The sequence below is a fragment of the Schistocerca americana genome, chromosome 8 (genome assembly GCF_021461395.2).
Source record: "Schistocerca americana isolate TAMUIC-IGC-003095 chromosome 8, iqSchAmer2.1, whole genome shotgun sequence".
In the NCBI taxonomy this organism is placed as follows: Eukaryota; Metazoa; Arthropoda; class Insecta; order Orthoptera; family Acrididae; genus Schistocerca; species Schistocerca americana.
The window spans coordinates 449204627-449229241 of record NC_060126.1 but is presented as its reverse complement, the minus strand read 5'-3'; the positions used below and the strand labels follow the sequence as shown (position 1 = coordinate 449229241).

General features: G+C 41.6%; 1 protein-coding gene across 1 annotated transcript in view; it reads right to left on the bottom strand.

Moving 5' to 3' along the window:
* The window catches only part of LOC124545913 (protease inhibitors-like), a 56842-nt gene that overhangs the window by 6504 nt on the left and 25723 nt on the right, over positions 1 to 24615 (bottom strand). The window contains exons 2-3 of the mRNA XM_047124873.1: positions 14111 to 14227; positions 6172 to 6297 (exon numbers count right to left, since the gene is read on the bottom strand). Coding sequence (XP_046980829.1) covers positions 6172 to 6297; positions 14111 to 14227 — 243 coding nt within the window. The remainder of the gene's footprint in view (positions 1 to 6171; positions 6298 to 14110; positions 14228 to 24615) is intronic.

Sequence of the window (24615 nt, the reverse complement as noted above, 5' to 3'; positions counted from 1 at the left end):
GAAGAAGAGAAATTTGTTAACATCGAGTATTGATTTAAGTGTCAGGAAGTCGTTTCTGAAAGTATTTGTATGGAGTGTAGCCATGTATGGAAGTGAAACATGGACGATAAATAGTTGAGACAAGAAGAGAATAGAAGCTTTCGAAATGTGGTGCTAGAGAAGAATGCTGAAGATTAGATGGGTAGATCATATAACTAATGAGGAGGTATTGAATAGAATTGAGGAGGAGAGGAATTTGTGGTACAACTTGACTAGAAGAAGGGATCGGTTGGTAGGACATGTTCTGAGGCATCAAGCGATCACCAATTTAATACTGGAGGGCAGAGTGGAGGGTAAAAATCGTAGAGGGAAACCAAGAGATGAATACACTAAGCAAATTCAGAAGGATGTAGGCTGCAGTAGGTACTGGGAGATGAAGAAGCTTGCACAGGATAGAGTAGCATGGAGAGCTGCAACAAACCAGTCTCAGGACTGAAGACCACAACAACAACAACATTACGTAAATCAACCAATGATAGGTTTTTGTAATAAATATTCTTTTTTCGTCACAAACCTCTCATTCAACACCCTTCCTTCCGCCTTGTGACTTAGTGATGTTTCTCCGCTTTCCTTTCATACAGTATAAATCTTCGTTACTTCGGCTCCCTGGTGACAAAAGCAGCCACCATACGAACACCAGCAATTTCCCAACTTTCGAATTCACTTTGCTCCGAGATGATGCACTCACAACTAATCGGAATACGCCTTGACTGACCCAAAGTATTGAGGATATTAGACAGGTGCTGTTCGCGGTCAAATGCCTGCAGCTGGCTGCAAGTGTCCGTAGTATGGTGACATGTTTATTTTGGATGATGATGAGAGGCGGGACAGGATGAATCCCAATGCAGGTACGTAGCCTGCTCCAAAAGAGAAGCTGAGCGTAAGGACCCCATCTGTCGGACGGGTCAGCATTAAGTGTATCACATACTCTCAGTTCGTGAGATATTGTGTAGAGGTTTGGAATTTAATCCGGGACTTAAAAACTGATCATCAGGGACATTACGCGGCCAGCCTTCCTTTCCTTTGCTGTAGAGGCAAGTGCCGTGTAACCGAGCGGTTACCCATCCAACCATTGGCTACGTCCAACGTTGCTTAACTTCGATAGAAAACAGTGTATCCAACAAGGTGAGGTAGTTGGTGTTTAGAGGTAACAGCGAGAAGTTACAAGAAATAAGATAATGAAGTGAAATCAGTATTAGAGAAGATGGATGGAAGACTTGGACTTGTTGGAATGATTCTAAGAAAATACGATGCATGTGTAATGAGACTCCCTTTGCAAGATGCTAATGTGACCAATACTATAGTATTACTGCAATTCTTTAAGTTCTTGTCAAGTAGGCAAGGGAACAGACATCGGATGATTTCAGCGATGCGGTTCTAGTATCGCACAGGTCGGCACAGGCTACATGAAAGTGTGACAGAAATTTTCAGGGAACTGAAAAGGGAATAAATGGGAGAATCACAACGTCGATACTCGCCAAACCTGCTCCTGTAAATTACTAGAGGCTGTATTCGAAGAATGTGCGGCCATTATGCTGCCACAAAAGCATACTCAGCGTGGACTGGAATACCTCCGACAAATTATCGAGACTTGCTGCGTCTTTTGGTATGAGCGATCCTTGATGGATCCTTGCAGAGTAAATACGTTTGGTTCGATTTCATACCTCTCGTGTCAGTTGGTTGGTTTGTGGGAGTGAAGGGACCATACTACAAGGCCTCGTGTCGGTATTGCATTGAAAATATCTGCACAACAATGCAAATGTCTTATTCGCTGTTCGTCTTATTTGAAACCAAACTTGTTCCACTCACTCACGGTACTTGATATTGGCAACATGCACATTTCCACATGTCCTCTTCAAGCCACTGTATGGTTTACCGCGGAAGGTACCTTGTACCACTACTAGTTATATCCTTACGTGTTCCACTCGCAAACAGAGGGAAGGAAATCGACTGTCTTTATGCTTTCGCACGAACCCTAACTTGCCTCACCTTTTCGGTCCGTGCGCGTATTGTATGTTGACAGCAGCACAATATCTTTTCGGTCATCTTCATATAATTTCTTAAAAACAATGTTTCTGGATAAGAATGTCATCTTCTCTCCAGGGATTCCCATTTGAGTTTACGATGTAATTCCATAATACTCATGTGTACGAAATCTACGAAATCTAGCAGTTCACCTTTGAACTGCTACAATGTCTTCCTTTGATCTGAACTGGTAGGGATCTCAAACACTCGAGCAGTTCTCAAAATAGAGCCCGAAATTTTGCTAGGGAACTTCTTGTTCGCGCTGTACATACGAATGCCAGGAGAAGTGACGTGACTCACGTCATATGCTGAGCAACAGTTACAAATAGGCGTAGCGTCACCTTGTTCTCGGCAGATCGCGACTGGTGTTGGCTGAGAGCTGACCATGCAGCGAAAGGCAGTTCAGCCTCGGTGGTACAATGACCTTTGTCGTTTAAGTTGATGTTTGCAAAGTACAATCTTGTATAGTCGCGTAGGAAGTGACTTTGTGCGCTGCTCCAAAGCTACGTTTAGAACCGTGACAACGACTGCAGGTTTAGACGTCGTCATATCAGATGAACAGTGCTTATGTTGTGGTACTGTGGTAGATAATCGCCGATGGCCTTCTGGTCGCGACTGACTATTGAAATTTAATAGTCGAGCAGAATCTTGTGGGGCCGGGCGCTACGGCGGCATCACAACTATCCTAACGGTTAATGTACCAGGTGTTGTTGTTGTGGACTTCAGTCTAGAGACTGGCTTGATTCAGCACTCCTGCGCAAGCCTCTTCATCTCTTCAGTATCTACTGCAACCCACATCCTTCTGAATCTGCGTAGTGTATTCATCTCTAGGTTTACCTCTAAGATTTTTTCCCTCCACGCTTCCCTCCAATTCTAAACTGGTGATCTCTTGATGCTTCTGAAGCTGTCATACCAACCGATCCCTTCTTCTAGTCAAGTTTTACCACAAATTTGCTTCTCCCAAATTCTGTTCAGTCCCTCCTCACTAGTTACGTGATCTACCCATCTAATCTTCATCATTCTTCTCTGGAACCACATTTCGAAAGCTTTTATTGTCCATGTTTCACTTCCATACATGGCTACACTCCATACAAATACTTTTAGAAAAGATTTCCTGACGCTTAAATCTATACTCGATGTTAACAAATTTCTCTTCTTCAGAAACGCTTTCCTTGCCATAGCCAGTCTACATTTTATGTCCTCTCCACTTCGACCATCATGAGTTATTTTGCTCCCTAAACAGCAACACTCATCTACTACTTTAGGTCTCTCATTTCCTAATCTAATTCCCTCAGCATCACCTGATTTAATTCGACTACATTCCTTTATCCTGGTTTTGCTTTTGTTGATGTTCATCTTATACCCTCAATTCAAGAAGCTGTCCATTCCATTCAACTTCTCTTCCAGGTCCTTCGCTCTCTTTCTTCTCCATACATTTTAATTCTTACTCAAAATTTTTCTTTTGTTTCCTTTACTGCTTGCACAATATTCAGATCGAATAACATCGAAAATAGGCTACAACCCTGTCTCACTCCCTTCCCTACCATTGCTTCCCTTTCGTACCCCTCGACTCTTATAACTGCCAGATAGTTTCTGTACATATTGTAAATAGCCTTTCGCTCCACATATTTGACCCCTGCCACCCTCAGAATTTTAAAGGGTATTCCAGTCAACATTGTCAACAGCTTTCTCCACGTAGGTTTGCCTTTCCTTAATTTATCTTCTAAAATAAGTGGTAGGGTCAGCACTGCATTGCGTTTTCCTACATTTGTAGGGAATCCAAACTGGTCTTCCCCGAGGTCGGCTACTACCAGTTTTTCCATTCGTCTGTAAGGTATTCGCGTTAGTAATTTGCAGCTGTGAATTATTAAACTGATAGTTCCGTAATTTTCACACCTGTCAACATCTGCCTTCTTCGAGATTAGAAAAATTGTATTCTTCTCGAAGTCTGAGCTCCGTAACAGGTGTGAGTGGCGGTATTTTTATATGCGGTGTCTTAATGCGTACACACATCAGTTTGCTGGTTGTTTTTTCTCTGATGTGAACAGTCTTCCGACAACCAGATCACAAGCTTTACGACATGACGTTTTCTGCAGAGACCTACTGCACCACTAACTGGACTATGCCTGTTAGTATGGACTACCTGTTTTGCATCTACGCGTCCACACTTCAACATCTGACCTGCTGCCCAGGGGAAAATAAACATTAATGGCTCGCTCTTGCCACATGCACTTAGAGGTACTAACCAACTTAAAAACATATGGCTTGTAATGACTACAATTATTACTCTGGAAATTACGCAAACACTGATGTAAAGTTTAGTAAACCGTCCTCAGCCACCAACAGAAATACCTGCACTTACAGCCGTTACAACCCATATATGAAACCCTGTCTGGGAGGATATTTTGTTTGATAAAAACTCACTAATGTTTTAAATGAGTCTCAAAAGCACCAAGAAGCGTAATTAAGATCTTCTCCCTCGTCCTCCTCTCTCTAAAAGCATCTTCCTTTGTTCTCATCTTGCTTCTTTGGAGTTGAACTCAGCTGCTCAATATGAATTGGCAACTCTTGTTGGTCTGAAAGTTACACTCCCTTTACAGCCAGGGTTGATGATATGCCGTAACACTCTTATTCTTCCCATGTTTTCGCCATTAAATGATCACAAAGCGTCACTGACCACCCATTTCAGAGTTTACCTCGCAAATATATGCTTGGGCACTCATGTTCGAAACATATTACCGAATGACCCATTGGGATTGTGAGTGTGCTCACGCAGACACTTTTGGGGGAGGTCTGGGTGAGCTAGGTCCCTATAGACTAGCTTGATGGCTGGCTTTTCAGCTTCAGGAAAGGAATTCTTGTGTTCGAAACACACCCTTAAAACTTCAGACTATCGGAATTTGTATCATGTATCAGATCGAGGTTGAAACAGTAACTGAATTGATTTTATGTAATTTGAGAGTTTGTGGCTCATGTGCTGCCTCTTTCATAGCTTCTATACCTTTTTCGTTACCCTAATGGACATTGCCACATTTCTTACTGAAGGATCTTCATCTATAATTATTTGCCCACTACAAATATTGCAACATAAAGAGTTAACATTAAAATTATCATATCCGATCATAGCCTAAACCACAAATGCTATTTGATAAAATTTCCTCGAATGATCCCAGTTCCTCAAACAGAGGACTTAATTTGGATTCACTAGTAAGGATGGTGGTCGAGTCTCTTGTTCTCTGATGTCACATTCTGATCATCTGTATCTACACTGATGGTGGATTCTTCCTAATGGTAATCAGATAATTTTGCTTTCCTATGGTGCTGGTTAGCACCAAATGTACGCTTCTCAAACAAGGTGGCAATTCTAGGCATGTTTATAACGTGTCGAACTACACCGAAGCACTTTCAAAGACACAATTCTGCGCTAAAGTCACCTATTTTCAAATGAAACGTAGTGAAGCGACAGACAAATTGAAAGCAGCAGGGTAACCAACATTGAGCACTGCATATCTCCTCTCAGTAGTGTAAACCCAGACATTTATGTGGTTCAGTTTCAGTCATAGCTTTATATAAAGAAATCGATATTCAAAATTAGGTAGCTTCACAGATACTCAAGTAATGCAATAGAATTAAAAATAAAATGTTTCCGATGGTCATACAGATAAATTATATACAATATTTGCCGGAAAAAGTGAACATTATAGAACATGTTTTGAAAAATACTAAAAATTTCCGACTTTTGTTTACAAGTTCCCCTCAAATCAGGAGATGCCAGTTATGAGGGAATTACATTAGGATAAGTGATAATATTTACGGATGAGTTTTCCTATTTGGCCCGAAAAATAACTGACAGTTACTGAAGTAGAGAGAAAATGAAATACACTGTGAAATTAACAATAAAAACTTTTCTGAAAAGAGAACTTTGTCAACATGGAATGTAAATTTAATAGGAAGTATTTTCTCAAGGTATTTAGAGTATTTCAAGGTGGGTGATAAAAAAATATAGACAGGAGCACAAGACTTTGTAACACTTAAATTTAAATTTGATCTCAATTACTTCTCTTTTTACACACACATATATAGAAGTATATGTAAATGCATACTCACCTGGGTATCCCGGCCATGGCAGGGAGCAGTTACGAGTAGTGCAACATGCCTTGGTTCCTTTAGCATTACAGGTGCAGTTGTTACAGTCGTTCTTGAATGTTATATTAGGCTTGCAGTTTGTTTCCACTGTGGACATTGTAAGCAAACAATTAACTCTTCTCAAGCAACGTAATGTTTCATGCAGTACACGTAATTCGAAACGAAGCAAAGTGGAGAGTAAAATTTTGAACTGATGCGGAGATACATCACTACATAATCCAATACATGGAACTTACAATGATAAATGAAACAGTAAAGATTACACATCACACACTATGCACGAAAAATCAATGGAAAGTCATGAGCAGTCCATTGTCATAAAACTCGGTGGCTCTGTAGTCACTCACAAGTAACACAAGTCCAAGCAGCCTTTGCTAGGCAGTACTGCAGTCGTAGAATTCAAGGGGGCAGTGGCAAGAAATTGATAATGCAAGATGGGAGTAGCGTGAGCTTGAAAAATGCAAGATGGGGGAACTAACCCAGTTATGCTGTTGGGAAACTAAAATGAAAATGCAAGATGATGTAAATAGCCCAGTAATGCTTTGTAGTCCCTCTAACATCGCAATCCAAATTACATGTTCAAAAACACCAAAATGACCTGAATTACCTATCAAATTACATAAAGGATGCAACTTACAGTATTTCCGCATCTGTATTATTTATCAAAGAGCTCCCTTTCACACTCACAAAAACAAACACACACACACACACACACACACACACACACACACACACACACACACACGCACATACACATGACACACACACAAACCGTTATGTTAATGTTACAAACACATCTAAATTATTTTCCTATAAAACACTGTTAACCAAAAACATAGTGTTCCATCTACTGGAAGAATGCAATTATTGTGTTATTTATAACTTAACCTTAGAGCATGATTGTAGACCCCAAAATTAAGTGCCACAGTGGTATATCCATGTCTAAATTGTCTGTAGTATTGTTCTATAAAACATTTGTTAGCTAAAATAATCTTTTATCTACTGTATGAGAGCAATTATTGCTTAATTTACTCATGACTGATAAAACAAACTCAAATTAAAGGGCACAGTGCTATTCCAAGTGTCAGTTGTTCTATAACAATGCTTTGCCAAAATGACACATTTCAATAATAAATGTCACTTCAACTTATGTGTAAATGACGCTATGTTACTGCTACTGCAAAAAGAAATTGGCTGGCACTGTTTTAAGAAGTAAGAAGATAATGCACCAATAAAACTATAATTAATATTATTGACTGGTTACCATATTTTTCTTCTTACTGCGTTTGACCTAGTACCTACTTGTGGTAGTGTTTTTATCCACTAACCCTAGATTTTGCGACGATTTATCCCAACAAACCACATTCAAAATCTGCATTTTATCATTTATACCGCATATTGTCGCAAGACGCAACTATAACTTCGAAATGTTTCAGATAAGATATATACATACAACATGGTAAAAGACAATGTTTGACACAGTTCCATACAGAGAGGAAAGTTCGATCTGTGTAAAAATCAACCTTTGTATCAAGATAAAATTATTTATGACACAATGCAAAGATTTTGACTACAGAACACATATGGGTGACTTATTATAATAAATAAGTGTAACTACAGATTTGCTGAGGAAAGGAAGTTTGATCATTGTACCAAAATAAAATTATATGTATTATTTATCAAAGTACTTAAAATTTTCAAGTACAAAACACATCTAATGTACTGTCATTACTTAACTGTTCTGTAACAGTGAAAAAAAATCATGTCTCTCCTGTTGGCACTATTGATATAACTTACAGGTTAAAGTGCACTTGGCAGTGAGCATAGTTTGATTACTGATTCTACCATACTTTATGGGGGGCAGGACGTCAAATGGGCCGACTTGGAACAGGAGAGGCATCTCAGGACATTTTAATTTCCAGTGTCTATACTTTTACAAATATATTCATAAAACTTTGTCAGCATCACCAGGAAGATTCAGGATTCACACTCATTGCAGTGGAAGTTCGAAAACATGACAAAATAATTTTTTTTACGTGCGAAATTTCATCATTTTTTCACTTACAAATGGCTGCATTTGCTGCTATAGGTGTACTTTTCTTCATAAGTTAGAAAGATTCTTCGGTGAATTTTACACAGCATACGTACCATACTCACAGGTGTCTCAAACTCTAGAATTTATTTAATTTATGAAAGAACGAATGAACTGTTCTATTTTAAACTTCATGTTTACAAAAAACAGAAATTTTATAGGTAATTACCTCAATTTTTACCACAGTTTTTAATAAATTTGGAAAATTCTAGAGTTTCATACACCTTTAAGTATGGTTTGTATGCTGTGCAAAATTCAACGAAGAATCTCTCTTACTTATGAAGAAATGTGTACCTATAGCAACAAATGCTGCCATTAGTAAGAGGAAAAAATGATGAATTTCACATGTAAAAAATTACTTCGTTATGTTTTAGAGCTTCCACTGCTATGAGTGTAAATTCTGAATCCTTCCTCGTCATGCTGACAAAGTTTTATGAATTTATTTGTAAAAGTATAGACAGTGGAAATTGAAATGTCCTGTGGTGCCTCTCCTGCTCCAAGTCGGCCCGTTTGACGTCCTACCCCCCTTAAAGAAACTGAAAGTTGTCAGTATTATTTATCAAATTAGTTAAAGAATTGCCATGATATTAAAAAAAACATCTATGACACTAATGCTGATTTAACTTATAGTTTATTGTGCAATTGGTAACAAGCATAGTTCAATCGTTGTACCATACTTAAAAGAAAGAAAAGTCGTGTTATTTATCAAAACACATGTGTTCTATTGTTGGTACTAGCAATTTAACTGACAAGGTAAAGTGCACTTGTGGAGGATGACGTATACTGTCACACGATGGAAACTACACGATACTTTGATGAAATGCCATTCTCAACAGTAATATTACACATTTGTATAAGTAATAAACGAGAGTTCCTATGATTTCAGCTACCCTTAATTAATTACTGTTCAAAGTGTCAAAAATCGACTCCATGCTAGGAAGAAAAATTATCTTTCAGTATAAAATGTTTGTCACCTACAGCCAACATCGCCAATTTATACTTTCATAAAGTGACAATTACATAACACTTTGAAGAAATACTGATTAGTAGTTTTAACATCTGAATTTAACATGTGTTTAATGAAACAGAGCAGGCTGTTACAACTTAACAACCAGTCACAACGAAATTGTAACAAACTGCTCCATACATCAACAGATACAGATAAACAAGAAATCAAAATCTATCAAGTTGCCATATAACCACTGCACACATGCACATTCGAATCGTTTTTTCTTCATTTTCAGACTCTATGTTTCTTAAATTTATTTCTGTGGTACCACAGAAAATCTCTGACAATATAAAAATGGATAATGTTTTGAGGAGGGGGTAATGATGGTCAGCTGACAAGGTGACTGCCAGTACGCTGAGCATGGTGATTACTATCACCCCAGATACTTATTGGTGGAGCAGTGATGGTCATTTGGCATGGTGACTACTATACCCCAGTACTTCTGGGTGTAGCAATGATTGTCACGTGACATGGTGATTATCAGCAGGTCAACAACAGTCAGTTGGTAAAGTGAATGCCATTACAACAGATACCATTGGGGCAATGTCACCCAGGTGACATGGTGACTACCTTTACCCAGACACTGCAGGGGTGGGGGAGCAATGATGAGTACGTGACATGGTGGCTGCCATAACCTTGAATGATGTTGAAACAGTGACGACTTGGTGACTGCTATTAGTCAAAAGCTGGTGATCACCTTTACCCCAAACATTTGCTGGATATTATTAAATGGCTGTAATGATCAATTGACATGGCGAGTACCAATGCTCTGGGAACTATTAGGGGCAATGGTGGTTAGTTGGCATGGTGACTGCCATCACCCCTGATCATGGTGACTACCATTACCCTGAATGTGTGGTGGAAACTGCTGGGGAGAATGATGGTCAGCTGAAATGATGACTGCCATCACCCCAGTGATGGTGACTATCATTTCACCAAATGCAAGCTTTTACTCAACAAGTGAAAAAATAATGTGTGGACTACTGGATCCCAAATAGTGTGGCAACACCAGAAGTTGACAGTCTATGTGCCACAACGTGGCAGAGGGTATCAGCTCCCAGAGGTTAAAACTGTATTGTAGCACCAGCAGCTGACAGTGTATCCATCATAACCTGACTTAATGAAATCAGAGATGGTCTGTATTATAACAAAATATATAACCGCAACTTAACTGTAACACCTTGAATGTCAGTGTGCAGACATTAACTCGGCTTGTCTGAGAAAGTCCATGTATATTAATGTCGACTTGGCAAAATATGATATGCTTGGAGATCATGACAATGCTCACACACAGAAGTCATCAAGTTTAATAATTATGACATTTATGCACCTAGTTAAAGTCTCATCTCATCTAACAGCTTCCAAACTAAGACGAATCTTTGCACAGTCCCCCATGACATCACACACGTGTGGAGGGAGGGGGGGGGGGGGGATGGATGGGATGGATACTGCATGTGAGGGAAGTCAGTGGGAACTGAGAGGTGATGTGTACATATGCTTAGTTAGCAAGCTCTAAGACGAATCAAAATGTGTTCTAAATTTAGGAGACATAACTGTGAGAGTTGATTAGACTTTATAAGGTCTGCACATGCATATTGATGCAATCTCAAAGCATGTTATATCTCGCCATGTCAGAATAAATGGTTGTGCACCTTTCAGAACAAAATGACACAGTGCAAACTTTCATTAGTATTTAGAGTCTTGCCACCAGTGCATTTTGCCAGTAGACCAGTAGATGCATATCTCTGAAAGACAAGTTCTATTTTGACCATTTTGGCAACTGTCAATGTGCCACAGCCTCTCGCACAGTCCATTTTTCGAATATTTCTTAGACATAATTATAATTTAAAGACAGCCAAATCGCGTTGGAAAGTAAGAGCAAACATTACCAAGATGTGAATTAGTCATGATAATGTTTCTGAAAAACATTGCAGTATTAGTGCGGAGTCGCATCGAAGCAATTCAGAGGCAAGCTGCTAATATTCTTACTGGTGGGTTTGATCAACAAGTGAGTATTGTTGAGAAGCTTCGTGAACTCATGTGGGAATCACTGGAGGCAAGATGTTGCTTTCGCGGAAAACAATTGAGAAAATTTAGAGAACCGGCGCTAACGTACATTTTGCGTAAGGACCACGAAGATGAGAGAAATTAGGGCTCGTGGGGAAATATAGTCATTTTCTCCCCGTTCTTATTGCGAGTGGTACAGGAAAGGAAGTGACTAAGAGCAGTGCAGCGAACGCTCCGCCACGCACCATGCGGTGCCTTGTGAAGCATCTACAGTAACATTTCGAACATTTGTGAAGACACGTCCGCACATAAATCCAATACACTGCTCTTACAACTAACAGCATGCATAAACGTTCGAGAAAATTGAGAAAATTGCAGCAGAAGGATTGATAAAGGAAACTGAAAGGGACTTCACGCACCACATTATGAACTAATGCCATACTGAAAGTCATCGCAATTCCACTGTTATAAATGATAAAGTTTATTTCTTATATAATCCCTGTAGATAGTTCTCTAAGTTTGAAATTCCCTTACAACTTAAATCTGTTCAGGCTGGCTAGAAGCAAGCCATATTACTGTGTATACTTTAGCATCTCTTTGCACTGGCTTCTAAACGGCAGCAGTAGGAGGTTGACAAGTCAGGCATGCAGGTTAGTGTGGAATACTTTTCTGCTACAGTGTCTCGGCTTTCTTTGCAGTCTCTGGATCAGTGTTAGATCACACGTTATCCCGGTACGTAATGTTCTTGTCCCACGGATTTTATTGTGCCATGTGTGAGGGAATTCTAGAACTGTCTAAATGTAGTTGACAGCAGTTATATTTGTATAGCCTGAGGAAAATTAATCAGAATGCAATCCTGCGCACACCAGAAGACGTTGCTCATTTCTTACTCAACAGATAACACTATTCTTTCAAACAATTTTTATGTCAAACCCAAATGATAACACTCCTTAGTCACATTTTGTTTCAGATGGAAAGGTCATAAATTTCTTGTCCAATACTCATAGAAAAGCCGTGTCCTTCATTCCGAGACATGTGAAGAACTTTTTTTTTTTGGTTGTTCTATGATGTGGTCGTGGGACTTCAAAGGTGCATACAACCGGCACAAACGTTTCGACAACCCAAATTGCGAAACATGTCTTGCGTATCACCGTATGCTGTCCCAAGATATTTGGTATGTCATTTACACTGAAAAGGACGTAGTGTCTAATGAAATCGACAACTCTTTCTTTGTTGACTCCCATGCTCAATTTACCATCTGCACGCTGAGTGAGCTGCAATTTCAGCAGCAAACGTCTGGTCCTTCAACAAGCAGACGTCTGCTGAAGAAGTGGCAGTTCACTTAGCGTACGTGTGGAATTCAACGACACAGTTTGGCAACACACCGTATAAAGTCCATGGATTACGATAATGTCGTTTTTATTGCATTGTTGTAGTTGCACTTACCGACTGACAAAAGTCAGCTACGAATACTAGCACCGCTCCCTCGGTATTATTCAAATGAGCAAGACGGTAGAACTTTCTTTTTTAGGGGACAAAAACAGCTAGGGTCATACGCTCCCTCATCAGAACTGTAGAACACGAAGACAAAGAAGAGCTATAAACATAGATAAACGGATATGATGAACTAAAAGTTAAATGGCTTTCGCCATATTGGTACGACAGAGTACAACGTCGTCGACATCCCGCGCGTCGTTCGCTGGGAAGGCCGGTAACTCAGACGGCAAACACAAACGAGAACGAAAATGGTTTAAAAAGGGCTTTCCATCAGGAAATGGCAGACCGTCAAAGGTGTAGCGCGATGATTTCAAAGTGGTGGGGGAGCACCACTTAATAAATGGCGATGGTCAAAACGACAGTACCCGATATGCAACCTAGCCAGAATGATCTCTTCACGACGAGAGGGTCGAGAGGTGGTCGTCGAAGCCGCTGGAAGGGGCTTAATAAAAAAAAAATAGTTCAAATGGCTCTGAGCACTATGGGACTTAACATCTATGGTCATCAGTCCCCTAGAACTTAGAACTACTTAAACCTAACTAACCTAAGGACAGCACACAACATCCAGCCATCACGAGGCAGGGAAAATCCCTGACCCCGCCGGGAATCGAACCCGGGAACCCGGGCGTGGGAAGCGAGAACGCTACCGCACGACCACGAGATGCGGGCAGGGGCTTAATAACCCGGAGTTTATTCCTATGAAAGGAGCAGCAGTGGCGAAGGAAAGTGACACCACCTACTGACATCCCAGCAACACAGAGATCGTCGGAGGGAATGGAAGAACTAGCAGGCCGAGGTACGAGGGCTGCAGCCTCGGTCGCAGCATCAGACAGAATCTCAGAGGTGGGATTTTCATTCATGCATCACCACCAGACGTGCTGCATACTGAAAACGTTAGACTGTAAAGCAGGAACCCCTGAGTGATTTTGCTTATCCGTTGCCGTTCTTGGTGTATGATGTAAGTAGTTATTCCTCTCCAGGTGTAGAAATTACAAGTGAAGATACCATAGGAGCGGTTAAAATATTGAGCTGTAGCCAGTCCCTTTACGTAGACTTCTCCACCTGAGGGACGTGGAAACGTCTTTCGATTGCCATATGGGTGTAAGCAGTGTGTGCACCTTGCGACTAGTCGCCGTGCGACTGTAGCTTGCCCCCCGCGGAAGTACAGACTAGATGTGCCCCGTGTGACGCGCGCCTCTACTTTTATGTGGGGCAAGTACAGTCGCACGGCTACTAGCCGGAGGGCGCACACGTGTAAACACACTATAATGCAGTGGACTCTTAGAACTACTCACCTTCTTTTATATGGGGGCAAGCCATCAAGGTGCACGCCCACAATCCTGGGCCGATGCACGTGCATGTGTTGCAGCAGTCTATCTGCTTCTTCTCGCCAGGTTTGCAGACAGGGCAGCCTGTACAACCCACACTTAAATTAATGCAGTTTCTTGTGAACAATCACAGCGATATAAAACGGACACTTTGTAGTTTTCAGGCATAAAACAAAAAGCTCCTCAGAAATACAGCTACATGCGAGGCACTTTTGACTGTACACCTCATAAATTGAAGAAAGGCATTTATAAATTTATAGCATTTGAACAGTTGGAGAAAGCTTTTGACAATGATGCGCGAAATACACGCTTTGAAGTTCTGAAGAATGATAGGGATAGAACACACGGAGTGGCAAGATATCCACAGACTGTACATCTACTAGACTGTAGTGATAAAAGTTAAAGGACCTCAAACGGAAGCAGTAGTTGAGAAGAGTATGAGACAGAGATACGGCCCGTCTTCAATGTCACTTGATGAATATGTTGATCGAACAGGGATAACTAATGAGAGATTTAGAAAGGAAATTAAAATTCAGTAGTAAGTTATGACTACTTTGTTTCCCGATGACATTGAATTTTGTCAGAGACTTTAAAAGACATTGGAAGATCACCTGAACGAAGTGGATAGTGACTTGAAAAGAGTTTGTGAAACGAGTATCAACAAAAGCAAATCAGCGGTAATGTAATGAGTAGAAGTTAAATCAGGCGATGGTGAGGGCATCAGATTAGGACACGAGTTGTGGTAATGGGTGAGTTATGGTATATTGGGGAGAAAAATTAATGACGATGTGCGAAGTCGTGAGAAATAAAGATGCTGATGGAAAACGTTTCTGATTTTTAGAAAACTTTTTTTGCTAGTGTCATTGTGCTTCATTTGTATATGTTGTTGTTGTTGTGGCCTTCAGTCCTGAGACTGGTTTGATGCAGCTCTCCATGCTTATCTACCCTGTGCAAGCTCCTTCATCTCCCAGTACCTACTGCAACCTACATCCTTCTGAATCTGCTTAGTGTATTCATCTCTTGGTCTCCCTCAACGATTTTTACCCTCCACGCTGCTCTCCAATGCTAAATTTGTGATCCCTTGATGCCTCAGGACATAGCCTACCAACCGATTCCCTCTTCTAGTCAAGTTGTGCCACAAACTTCTCTTCTCCCCAATTCTATTCAATACCTCCCCATTAGTTACCTTATCTACCCACCAAATCTTCAACATTCTTCTGTAGCACCACATTTCGAAAGCTTCTATTCTCTTCTTGTCCAAACTATTTATTGTCCATGTTTCACTTCCATACAAGGCTACACTCCATACAAATACTTTGAGAAACGACTTCCTGACACTTAAATCAATACTCGATGTTAACAAATTCCTCTTCTTCAGAAACGCTTTCTTAGCCATTGCCAGTCTACATTTTATATCCTCTCTACTTCGACAATCATCAGTTATTTTGCTCCCCAAATAGCAAAACTCCTTTAGTACTTTAACTGACTCATTTCGTAATCTAATTCTCTCAGCATCACCCGACTTAATTCGACTACATTCCATTATCTTCGTTTTACTTTTCTTGATGTTCATCTTATATCCTCCTTTCAAGACATTGTCCATTCCGTTCAACTGTTCTTCCAAGTCCTTTGCTGTCTCTGATAGAATTACAATGTCATCGGCGAACCTTAAAGTTTTCATTTCTTCTCCCTGGATTTTAATACCTACTCCAAATTTTTCTTTTGTTTCCTTTACTGCTTGCTCAATATACAGACTGAATAACATCAGGGAGAGGCTTCAACCCTGTCTCACTCCCTTCCCCACCACTACTTCCCTTTCATGCCCCTCGACTCATATAACTGCAATTTGGTTTCTGTACAAATTGTAAATAGCCTTTCGCTCCCTGTATTTTACTCCTGCCACCTTTAGAATTTGAAAGAGAGTATTCCAGTCAACATTCTCAAAAGCTTTCTCTAAGTCTACAAATGCTAGAAACGTAGGCTTGGCTTTCCTTAATCTAGCTTCTAAGATAAGTCGTAAGGTCAGTATTTCCGCACGTGTCCCAGCATTTCTACGGCATCCAAACTGGTCTTCCCCGAGGTCGGCTTCTACCAGTTTTTCCATTCGTCTGTAAATAATTCGCGTTAGTATTTTGCAACTGTGACTTATTAAACTGATAGTTCGGTAATTTTCACATCTGTCAACAACTGCTTTCTTTGGGATTGGAATTATTATATTCTTCTTGAAGTCTGAGGGTATTTCGCCTGTCTCGTACATCTTGCTCACCAGATGGTAGAGTTTAGTCAGGACTGGCTCTCCCAAGGCCGTCAGTAGTTCTAATGGAATGTTGTCTACTCTCGGGGCCTTGTTTCGTCTCAGGTCTTTCAGTGCTGTGTCAAACTCTTCACGCAGTGTCATATCTCCCATTTCATCTTCATGTACATCCTCTTCCGTTTCCATAATATAGTCCTCAAGTACATCCCCATTGTATAGACTCTCTATATAGTCCTTACACCTTTCTGCTTTACCCTCTTTGCTTAGAACTGGGTTTCCATCTGAGCTCTTGATATTGATACAAGTGGCTCTCTTTTCTCCAAAGGTCTCTTTAATTTTCCTGTAGGCTGTATCTATCTTACCCCTAGTGAGATAAGCCTCTACATCCTTACATTTGTCCTCTAGCCATGCCTGCTTAGCCATTTTGCACTTCCTGTCGATCTCATTTTTGAGACGTTTGTATTCCTTTTTGCCTGCTTCATTTCCTGCATTTTTATATTTTCTCCTTTCTCAATTAAATTCAATATTTCTTCTGTCACCCAAGGATTTCTACTAGCCCTCGTCTTTTTACCTACTTCATCCTCTGCTGCCTTCACTACTTTATCCCTCAGAGTCACCCATTCGTCTTCTACTGTATTTCTTTCCCCCCTTCCTGTCAATTGTTCCGTTATGCTGTCCCTGAAACCCTGTACAACCTCTGGTTTAGTCAGTTTATCCAAGTCCCATCTCCTTAAATTCCCACCTTTTTGCAATTTCTTCAGTTTTAATCTACAGTTCATAACCAATAGATTGTGGTCAGAGTCCACATCTGTCCCTGGAAATGTCCTACAATTTAAAACCTGGTTCCTAAATCTCTGTTTTACCATTATATAATGTATCTGATATCTTTTAGTATCTCCAGGATTCTCCCATGTATACAACCTTCTTTTATGATTCTTGAACCAAGTGTTAGCTATGATTAAGTTATGCTCTGTGCAAAATTCTACCAGTCGGCTTCCTGTTTCATTTCTTAGCCCCAATCCATATTCACCTACTATGTTTCCTTCTCTCCCTTTTCCTACTGTCGAATTCCCCTCACCCATGACTATTAAATTTTCGTCTCCCTTCACTACCTGAATAATTTCTTTCATCTCATCATACGTTTCTTCAATTTCTTCGTCATCTGCAGAGCTAGTTGGCATATAAACTTGTACTACTGTAGTAGGCATGGGCTTCGTGTCTATCTTGTATATATGTACATATAATTACATGTGTATACAAATGCATACTGACCTGGTTTCCCAGGCCACGGCTGGGAGCAGTTACAGGTAGTGCAACACGCCTTGTTGCCCGCCAAGTTACAGATGCAGTTGTTACAGTCCCTCTTGAGTACGGTATTGGGCTTGCATTTTGTCTCCACTGTGGACATTTTAAGCAGAAAACAAACTCTCATACGTCGAAATAATGTTTTATGCAACACATTGTCTTGGAATGTGAAAAATCCGAAGAATAAAATTTCTAACTTTTGTGAAGATACATCAATACATTATTGCAATACAGAGTTCGTACTATTGATGGTATCTATAAACATTTGGCAGAACTGTGAAACATGTGACAGAACTGAAACTTTTTGAACGAGGGTCATAGTGGAAGTCATGGCCATTACAGTGTTATAAAATACGACGTTTATTAAAATATCATGTTTTATATAATAATCCATGTACACCTTCTCAACGAAAGTTCCTCTACAGCTTGTCAATGCAGGCTGACCAGAAACAATAACCTGCAAGTTTCTCGATGTACTCTAGCATTTCACTGCACTGGATTCTCAGCACCATCAGTCGAGGTTGACAAATCAGGCATGCTGGACGTCCTTCCAACCAAAATGTCTTTGTAGGTAACTTTTTAATTTTCTCAATGTTCGCTACTTTGTTAAAAAAGCTTAGTGTATTTATGAGGAACTACTGGAAAAATATTTCTTTATTTATAGGAACCAGTTTCGACAGACTTTGTTATCATCTCCAAACCTTAAAAAGTCGTTTTGTTATGAAAGATGTTCATTTTCAGTTAGAATTCAATGAAACATATTCATTTTAATTTGTACCTCAAGCCAAGTTGTCATGTGGATAAAAACAGCACATTATAAAAGATTTGTCACAACTAAAATATTAAAAAACATAAAGCAACTTGTGCAAATGGTGTCACGTCCATATATACAACTTACAGGTGATTGTAACGTCACAAAACACAGTACACAATAGCACATCTGCACATCTGTTTACATAAGCTGGACATATTCTATTTTTTATGACCAGAAGATGATAGAAAACTCTGGTTCTTTCAAATAAAGAAATATTAATGTGAACTAGACATATGAATGTGTTTAGCTAGTAAAACAGATAGCCCCTTCTCAAAATGAGAAAATTCAGAGTATTAGAAAACAATATTGTAAACATTATGGTAGAAACGCTGGAGAAGTCAGGGAAATCAGTATTGTATAAAAACCAAAGAATATGTTTCAACTATTACAATAATATTGCTGGGCGAGAGCGTGCAGAGAGAGGAGCAGTTTCTAGCCTCACGTTATCTGTGGTAAAATGTGTGTGCTGTGAAACGATGCTCAGAGGCATAATGAAGAGTATATTACCCGAAGTATGGCGAGGTATTGTATGTGGACGAGCGAGCACATATCTTGTAACAATAAAAAGAACTCAAGGAGATTTCGTAATTAAAGTGTTGGAAGAAGAGTACTGAGCGGCGAAAATTATTAAAAGGTAGCTTGTTGCTGAAGAAGGGACGGTTGCTATTAATTATTACCACAGTACGCATTATGATGCACCAGTTTCAACCCACCTGAAAGCAAAGTCGAGGCATTTAATGGTTTAGTTATGTATACCGCTAGCCAGTATCATAATTTCACTGTTCTGAACATTGTAGTGTTTGTAGTTTAACTGTAATTGACTTGATCGTTGTTCATTATCTATACCTAATCTACATCGTTGCTTCGAAACCCACTTAAAGGCGTGTGACGGTAACCCATGCCACGTTATTAAACCACGGTGGGTCTTTTCCGACCATAATCGACTTACTAGGCACATAATTCTCCAGACCACTATTTACAGTTTGCTTGAACGTTGTCCATAATTCCTCTACGTCCATCTTACTGGAACTAACTGATGTCAGTTCACTGTCTAATTGAGGTGCTAAAAACTGTCTATCTGCTCTTTGTAGAAGAAACACTCTCCTAGCCTTCTTAAATGATGTAATAACTTCGTAGTCATAATTGCTACAATGAAATGGTGACCGCTTGTACCATTTCGATAAGGTCCGATCTGTTTGTAGCTACAAGGTCTAAGGTATTTCCATTGCGTGTGGTCTGTCGAACTAGCTGCTCAAGACAGGCTTCACAAAACGTGTTCAAAAGTATTAATCATGACTGACTCTCTGTGCCCCCTGCAATGAATCCGAAGACATTCCAATCTGTACTCGATAGGCTAAAATCACCTACAACGAGTGTCGCGTGATCTGGTATTGATGCGCTGCTGACAATAGGCATTCTTTGACTGACTCTAGAACTGCCACATCAGAATCGGGTGGCCGGTAGAAACATCCAACAGTTAACTTTATTTCACTTGACCTGTTATACGCGAACACATAACTTCAGTGTCACACTCAACTTCAGCCTCAGTGGAGACAATATTTTTGTAAACAGCAATGAACACTCCCCCTCATACGGCTTCTAATCTGCCGTTCCGACATACGTTCCATGACTCACTAAATACCTCAGAGCTTTCCATTTCAGTTTCCAGCGAGTTCTCTGTCCCGAGAATAATCTGAGCGCAAGAACTTACCTGGAGGGCAGTTGATTCGGGAATTTTGCTACGAATAATTCGACAGTTCCTAACAAAATTTTGACAGTAGAAGTGTTGTGGCGTAGCAAGACAGCCACGCCACGGAAGTAGCCGAAAGGCACGCGTTTAACAGGCAAGAGATAGGTCTGTAACAGGATACGTAATGAATGCTATAAAGAAAGGTACGTAGCTTCTGTAATACTTAACTTTAATCCATCCTTGGTACAACGCTATTGACGATATAAGTGAGACTCCATAGATACATGCAATGTTACTAATGGCGCCTTGCTAGGTCGTAGCCATTGACTTAGCTGAAGGCTATTCTATCTATTGGCTCGGCTAATGAGCAATGCTTCGTCCATGTAGTCGCTAGCAAAGTCGTCCGTACAACTGGGGGAGTGCTAGTCCGTATCTCGAGACCTGCCTTGTGGTGGCGCTCGGTCTGCGATCACACAATGGCGACACGCGGGTCCGACATGTACTAATGGACAGCGGCCGATTTAAAGCTACCACCTAGCAAGTGTGGTGTCTGGCGGTGACACCACAAGAAGTGTCTTTAATCCGAACGGAGTTTGATTTCCATTTCTGCGTATCGACTAAGTGAGTATTCATCAGAGTACCTCAGTCTACAGTATAGCCTAAAAAAAACCTCAAGTGCACTCCACAAGTACACTGCTACCTGAGTAGCTGCTTCCTTTGTGTAGTGCACCCCAGACTTATCAGGGTGAGTCCTAAGAATTCCCAACCGATAAAGCAGGTCTAGAAATGTGTTGTAAGACAGAGTTGACGGATCCTTTGGTTGAGACCATACACTCGGCTTCAAACCAAAGGAAGTCGATCAACTCTGGGAACAATGCTGCAAACTGCGAGCTCTTCTTGCACCCACGTGTGAGGTCAGTAATCTTCAAATGGTCGACATGGCTCAAACCACTATGGGACCTAACATCTGAGGTCATCAGTCCCCTAGACTTAGAACTACTTAAACCTAACTAACCTAAGGACATCACACACATCCATGCCCGAGGCAGGATTCGAACTTGCGACCGTAGCAGCAGAGCGGTTCTGGACTCGGTAGCGTAGAACCGCTCGGCCACAGCGGCCGGCAGCAATCTTCACCATCTTCACTAGCCGCCTGTATGAACTGAGGATGGCCTGAGAACCCATGCTGCAGGAGTCGTTGTATCGACGAGAGCCACAACTTGCAGACATTGCACCTTGCACACACGACAGCCGCAAGCAAGGCTGCTCCACACCCCGGATGAGGCCACACAGCATCCCTACCGAGTGCACATTGGCTTTTTTTTCTAGCCCCGAACGCAATCTACCTAAGCGGCTCTATAGCGCGCCTACCGTTGGAGCTCCCAATAACTTCAATCATGCTCATAAATTAAGGATAATGCTGATACATGGTGAAACAACACTCTGGTGGGCGGTTTTCTGGTTTAAACCACCTCGGGTTATGACTATGCGGTGCACTTGACCTGCGGTCATCGCACGGTGGCGCTGGCAGCAGTCCACATGCGCAGACGTGTGTTGGTGCATGTCAGACTACGGTGCAGCGAGTGAGCAGACGATTTCAGACACGCTAATGGTGACCGTGTGTTGAAAACACATGCTGATGAGGTTATGAGGGGTAGGGCGACTGGAGGCTGGTCAAACACAGCAGGTCGTAGCACGGACTCTCCGTGTGCTCAAGACAGGAAACGTGTCCAGTACGGGACGTCCACAGTGTACAACACCACGAGAAGACCGATATCTCACCATCAGTGCCAGCAGGCGGCCACGGAATACTGTAGCTAGCCTTGCTCCGGACCTTACCGCAGTCACTGGAACAGTTGTCTCCAGCCATACAGTCACAGACGACTGAACAGATATGGTTTATTCGCGTGGAGACCTGCAAGGTGCATTCCACTGACCCCTGGTCACATGAGAGCCCGTAAGGCCTGGTGTCAAGAACACAGTACATGGTGTGGGGTGGGATTATGATTGGTGTACGTACACCCCTGCATGTCTTTGACAGAGGAGGTGTAACAGGTCAGGTGTATCGGGACGTCATTTTGCACCTGTATGTCCGCCTTTTCAGGGGTGCAGTGGGTCCCAACTTCCTCCTGATGGATGATAACGCACGGCCCCATCGAGCTGCCATCGTGGAGGAGTACCTTTGAACAGAAGATATCAGGCGAATGGGGTAGCGTGCCTGTTTTCCAGACCTATACCCCATCGAGCACGTCTGCGATGCTCTCGGTCGACGTATCGCTGCACGTTTTCAAACCCCTACGACACTTCAGGAGCTCCGACAGGCACTGGTGCAAGAATGGGCAGCTGCTCGACCATCTGATCCAGATTATGCCAATCCGTTACGGGGCCTGTGTACGTGTGCATGGTGACTATATCCCAAACTGATGTCGGGGTACATGCGCAGGAAACAGTGGCGTTTTGTAGCACATGGGTTTCTGGACGGTTTTGTCAACTTATCACCAATACCGTGGACTTACAGGTCTGTGTCGTATGTGTTCCCTATGTGCCTAAGCTATAAGCGCCAGTTTTGTGTAGTGACACGTTGTGTGGCACCACATTCTGCAATTATCCTTAATTCATGAGCATGAGAGTAGTAAATCCCTCTCCCGGGTGCGTGCTCTGACACTGCTGAAGGAGCGGCTGTCACAGGGTGATTGGCGAAGCCAGACGATCACTGTCCACATTGGCCCTCCGCCTCGATTGACACGAACGCTTTACCACCCGCCACTCACCCTGCTGTGAGTGCGGATACACTGCGTCGTGTTTTAGGAGGTGTCTCGGCAGCAAAACCAGTGGGCGAGACAAGGGGCACCTGAGGTGTCCCATGCGACGTGCCGGATTCTCCGTCACCGCTACACCCCGAGGCAGCAGCCAGAAGGTGACTAACCGTAGCCAAAAGCGCTTTCAGCCATTCGCGGACTGCGGCCAGCTCCCCCTGCGTCCGCACACAGCATGCACACATTCTAGCCATCCTAGCAAGACTAAAGAAGAACTATAGAAGCAGATAGAATCCTAGATATGCAACTTGCTGCTGCCCAATATGTCACCAACAGACGCTATTGATTCAGTGAGCTATGTGGCTGGCTGTCCAGAAGAAACGGAAACTGAGCTACAGACTGCCCGAATTTATACTTATAAAATGAGAGCTTACACCCACGAAATTTAATAAATCTACCATGAGGAAAAGCCTTGCCCATGAATCACGGACCTTGCCGTTGGTGGGGAGGCTTGCGTGCCTCAGCGATACAGACGGCCGTACCGTAGGTGGCAACCACAACGGAGGGGTATATGTTGAGAGGCCAGACAAACGTGTGGTTCCTGAAGAGGGGTAGCAGCCTTTTCAGTAGTTGCAGGGGCAACAGTCTGGATGATTGACTGACCTGGCCTTGCAACATTAACCAAAACGCACTTGCTGTGCTGGTACTGCAAACGGCTGAAAGCAAGGGGAAACTACGGCCGTAATTTTTCCCGAGGGCATGCAGCTTTACTGTATGGATAAATGATGATGGCGTCCTCTTGGGTAAAATATTCCGGAGGTAAAATAGTCCCCCATTCGGATCTCCGGGTGGGGACTACTCAGGAGGACGTCGTTATCAGGAAAACGAAAACTGGCGTTCTACGGAACGGAGCGTGGAATGTCAGATCCCTTAACAGGGCAGGTAGATCAGAAAATTTAAAAAGGGAAATGGATAGGTTAAAGTTACATATAGTGGGAATTAGTGAAGTTCAGTGGCAGGAGGAACAAGACTTTTGGTCAGGTGAATACAGGGTTATAAACACAAAATCAAATAGGGGTAATGCAGGAGTAGGTTTAATAATGAATAAAAAAATAGGAGTGCGTGTAAGCTACTACAAACAGCATAGTGAACGCATTATTGTGGCCAAGATAGACACGAAGCCCACGACTACTACAGCAGTACAAGTTTATATGCCAACTACCTCTGCAGATGATGAAGAAATTGAAGAAATATATGATGAGATAAAAGAAATTATTCAGGTAGTGAAGGGAGACGAAACTTTGATAGTTATGGCTGACTGGAATTCGAGAGTAGGAAAAGGGAGAGAAGGAAACATTATAGGGGAATATGGATTGGGGCTAAGAAACGAAAGAGGAAGCCGCCTGGTAGAGTTTTAAACAGAACATAACTTAATCATAGCTAACATTTGGTTCAAGAATCATGAAAGAAGGTTGTATACATGGAAGAATCCTGGAGGTACTAGAAGGTATGAGATAGATTATATAATGGTAAGACAGAGATTTAGGAACCAGGTTTTAAATTGTAAGACATTTCCAGGGGCAGATGTAGACTCTGACCACAATCTATTGGTTATGAACTGTAGATTAAAACTGAAGAAACTGCAAAAAGGTG